Source organism: Dichomitus squalens (genome assembly GCF_000275845.1).
Source record: "Dichomitus squalens LYAD-421 SS1 unplaced genomic scaffold DICSQscaffold_86, whole genome shotgun sequence".
Classification (NCBI taxonomy): Eukaryota; Fungi; Basidiomycota; class Agaricomycetes; order Polyporales; family Polyporaceae; genus Dichomitus; species Dichomitus squalens.
Genome location: NW_006766968.1, coordinates 14,726 through 18,649, shown reverse-complemented (window position 1 = coordinate 18,649; position 3,924 = coordinate 14,726). Strand labels below are relative to the sequence as shown.

The 3,924-nt window shown below is 54.8% G+C and overlaps 3 protein-coding genes across 3 annotated transcripts in view; all 3 read right to left on the bottom strand.

Annotated features, from left to right (window-relative positions):
- Positions 1-65: 65 nt before the first annotated feature.
- DICSQDRAFT_72086 (uncharacterized protein) lies at positions 66-359 on the bottom strand (the record flags this gene model as incomplete). The annotated part of the gene is made up of 1 exon (XM_007371045.1): positions 66-359. A coding segment is annotated over one exon (294 nt), but the record flags the coding sequence as incomplete, so codon positions are not given.
- Positions 360-1,166: 807 nt separating this feature from the next.
- DICSQDRAFT_130237 (uncharacterized protein) lies at positions 1,167-2,159 on the bottom strand (the record flags this gene model as incomplete). Its single annotated transcript, XM_007371044.1, has 3 exons — positions 1,167-1,208; positions 1,292-1,827; positions 1,883-2,159. 3 exons carry the CDS (start codon positions 2,157-2,159, stop codon positions 1,167-1,169), a joined length of 855 nt encoding a protein of 284 aa, XP_007371106.1.
- A 1,241-nt stretch (positions 2,160-3,400) lies between these two features.
- Positions 3,401-3,924, bottom strand: part of DICSQDRAFT_18144 (uncharacterized protein) — a gene marked incomplete at both ends in the record, with an annotated part of 6,822 nt that continues 6,298 nt past the window's right edge. The window contains one exon of the mRNA XM_007371043.1: positions 3,401-3,692. Within this exon, the coding sequence (XP_007371105.1) occupies positions 3,401-3,692 (292 nt within the window). The remainder of the gene's footprint in view (positions 3,693-3,924) is intronic.

Below are 3,924 nucleotides of genomic sequence, written 5' to 3'. Positions count from 1 at the left end.
CGCGTAACTGGGTGTTGAGGACCTCGAGTCCCAAGACAAAAATCCAGGAAAGTCTGGTTCTCACGCTGTCTGGCATTCATGATCTGAGTCTTGATGTCGACGTCCCAGTTCATGGGGAGGTGATTCGCGCGTAGCTCAGCGAGGAATTCGTCGAAATCCATGCCATCGAAGCGGCAGCTGTCGGTGCGGTACCAGTCGCGGATAATGTCGTGGGAGATATACATGCAGGCCTTGAATACCTTGTCCTCTTCGGTGATGTTGCGGTCGCGGAAGAATTGGAGGCATCCGTGTTCCCAGGCGTTGATGACGGAGGGTGTGATGTTGCCATTACCGATTCCAGGTGCCGATTTCGGGATCATCACGACCGGAGCGTCGCCAGGAGGCATGTTGCGCGGGGTGAGATGGATATATGCAGGTGGGGAGCTGGGGGAGGACGGGGAAGGGGACTCGGAGAGCGCCCGGGGGGGTTCAACTTGGGTATATGCGTCTCGGATGAGTGCCGCGGGCTCCAAAATTGCGTCCGCGGAGGACAGCGATTGCAGGGATGCGAGTGAGCTGACCAGGGAGTATGAGGAGTCACTATCCTCTTTGGCGGGGTCCGGGGAATCGACTGGGTTGAGTTCGATAGGGGGTGACAGTTGTTCGGCGAAGTCGTGTCCTTCGAGTTCGGCGAACGGGAACGGGTTGATGAAGTCGCGGAAGCGACTGCGCGTTACTCGGAACGGCGACAGGTTGACTGAGGGCGTTGGGTGTCGAGCAGCGTTGTTGGGTGTGGCGACAGCGCGTTCGTTCGAAGTTTTAAAAAAAGTGAAAGGAGGTTCACAGAACCTCCTCACTGAAGCTCGGGATGTAAAACTAGAACGAGATCTATACCGTGGTGAGCAGAGCTAGAATACATGTGTATGAGAATACGTACCTATACCGTGGTGAGCAGAGCTAGAATACATGTGTATGAGAATACGTACCTATACCGTGGTGAGCAGAGCTAGGAGACACGGTATAGGACGTCAACTATATAACTGTATGCGTACGTAATATGTGAAGAGTGTCAAGTAAGGCCATGACGTAGAGTGGGGCTTACAGTCTGCGCCGATACCTGTGCAAGCATTTGAACACGATACCGACGTTGAATTCAGGTGAGACATACCTGTACGCACCCCAGAGACTTATTCTCCTGCGGAGTGCACACTCATTGCGCCTGTATCGGGCTACCGTCATCGAAGAAGCAAAAATGTGTTAGAAGAAGACATGAGTACTGGGACGGTTACGGTGCTGAACACATCGGACATACCTTTAAGTCTGGCAGAGGATCCTGTATCCTCTCCTCATCTGATCCTACACCCAGTTCTAGAGATCTGCATTTTTCCAGGTTGTGCTTCACCTTTCCAAGTCCCTCTAGCACATCGTCTTCATCCGAGTCCTCAAGATCGAGGTAGGACTCGGAAGCCCTCGAAGCCTCGACATATGCGACTAATTCCGCTACGGCCTCCAGCAAGTCTCTAGGGGCCCACCTCCGAGCATCCTCGAATTCGCTTAGGTATGTGAGAACGAGGTCCAGGATTGCAAGCAGCTTCCGGGCATTCCACGAGGACCACAGCCTTCCGGCAGTTAGTATTGAGAGCGACTCCTTCCGAAAGAAGTCCGTGATGCACTCCGCGAACACCTTGGTTTCCTCTTGCGACCATGTCCACGAGGGGACCGGTGCAGAACAGCACCGGACCAGTATACTCAGCGAGTCCAAGATGGTGCTCCAGTTGAGATAGGAAGCTGGTCCGTCATCCGAAGGGTATAGCAGCTGAGGCAGCCACATCTCTGTCGCTGCGGCAACTGTGATCGTGCGAGTCAACTGAGGGATCATCGAATGGGGCATCCGTTCACGCACCATGGCGGACCACCTTCCACGGCATGACCTCAAGGATGGTTGGGTTGAACGTGAACAATATGTTGCAAAGCCGTAGCGATGCTGTGTGCGCGTTGGACCCTGCGTCTGGATTTGCCACTGTAGCAGCCAAAGCAAGGAGCAGTCTATGGTAGTGTCCGACCGACATGTTGTCGCGATATCGTTCGTTCGACATAGAGAGAGTATTCGTCAAGGTATCGAAGACCTCCTTGCCTGGTGTATGGATCAGCACGCCGGTCCAGAAGTCAGCCGAGCGCATCGGGAGATGTTTGAATCCGAAGTGCTGCTCATTGATGACAGCCACCCTGTCAAGACATCCAATGACGGCGTCGGCGTCTTTGTCTACGAGAATCGCCCCCGCTGTGTCAGAGAGATGATTGACATCGATCGTGGTGGAGTAGGCTTGAACGATCATGTCGACGTCGAGTTTGAGTTTGGAGTCGGGCCAGAACTGGACGGCAATTTGCTCTCGGCCACGCCATGTAGGTCCTGTCACCCGCGTCCAACTCTGTCGCAAAGCCCAATCACGGAGGCGCTCGCACCGTGAACGAATGAAGTTTGGTAGGCGCCTAATGTTACTAAGATGATGGCAATGAAAGTACAGTGCCATGAATATGGGGCCTTGCCGAAGCGAGGTGACGAGGAACTCAATGGGTTGCACAATGCGAAACAGAGCATACGTTGGAGGGGAGAGGTAGCAATAGTGATGTTCAAGGCCGGGCTTCAAGCCCTAAAGCCCCGGGTACCCGGCCCTCAAAAGCCCAGCCCAGCCCGGCCCTCCGTCGGGCTTTCAGGGCTTGAGGGCTCGGCTTTAGATTTGGTAGGCCTGAGCCGGGCCCTCAAGCCCGGGCTTGTGACCCGCCTGCGTATTTACTCGAGTATCACTTCAGATGTTAAGAAAGATGTCTGCATGGTATGATCAAGGGCTGACTTGACTTCGGAAAAGCACTTTGTGACTCACAGGGAAGAACAACGCAGCTCTACAGGCAGCCGGAGCTCGCGCACTTGGAAATGGGCGCTAGCACTGCCGGATTTGGTGACTCCGACACTCTCACTCTCTCAGAGCGCGCACTTTCCACGATCTGTTGTCCGAGTCTCAGCTTCTGCAACATGGTATGCATACTAATATCGAGGTAAGTTCACCATCCATGTACAAAAAACAGAATCTCTTCACTGTATGGGGCAGGCGGAAAGCCCGGGCTTAAGCCCGAGCCCAGCCTGGCCCAGCCCGAGCCTGCTACTAGGGCCCGGCTTGAAGTCTTGGTGAGCCCGAGCCCTCCAAAGCCGGGCCCTAGCCCGGGTATTTGAGCCCAGCCCGGCCCTGCACATCACTAGGTAGCAACAGCCCCTGCAGAATACGGGCATGACAGTCGTGACCACGACAAACAACAACAGGACGCCAATGAGCGCACTGATGATGATAGCGACAGTGGCGTGTAGGTGCCAGAGAAGGACGAGTAGACCAGCCAAGAAGAGTACGAGGGAGACCTGGAGTAAGACTGGCAGGATGGCGATGATCTCTGCAACGCGCCACTTGGCAAGGTGATTCAGCCGGTATTGCCGCAGCCGTGCGATTTCTACTGAGGTCCCCGAGATGCCAGCTTCATACTCGTGCAACCACTGCTTGACCAATATGCCGATCGAAGCGGACGCGAGACTGCATATGAGCGCGGAGAACCACAGGCTGTTCAGCCAGACAGCCCACGTCTCGACCGGGGCCATCGGGATGGGAGCGAAGGGAGTCACAGGATGGGTGGAGTTGACGAGTGCGCCAGGAGGGTTGACGGAGAAGCTATTGAGCTGTAGCAAGATCTGCTGCAGTACGGCAAGGGTGGGATCCGGGGTGTTGAACTTGGACTTATCCGGTCCGGACTACACGAGGCTATGCGTCTTCTAGCGCTTAGCTGTAGTCGCTTATGTAGTATGTTACCATATTTGGGACTCTCTGCTCGTATACTATAGCTATGCTTCCGGACTCTTCTGGTACTGTCTAGGACAATCCGTACTACTCCAGAACGGTCTAG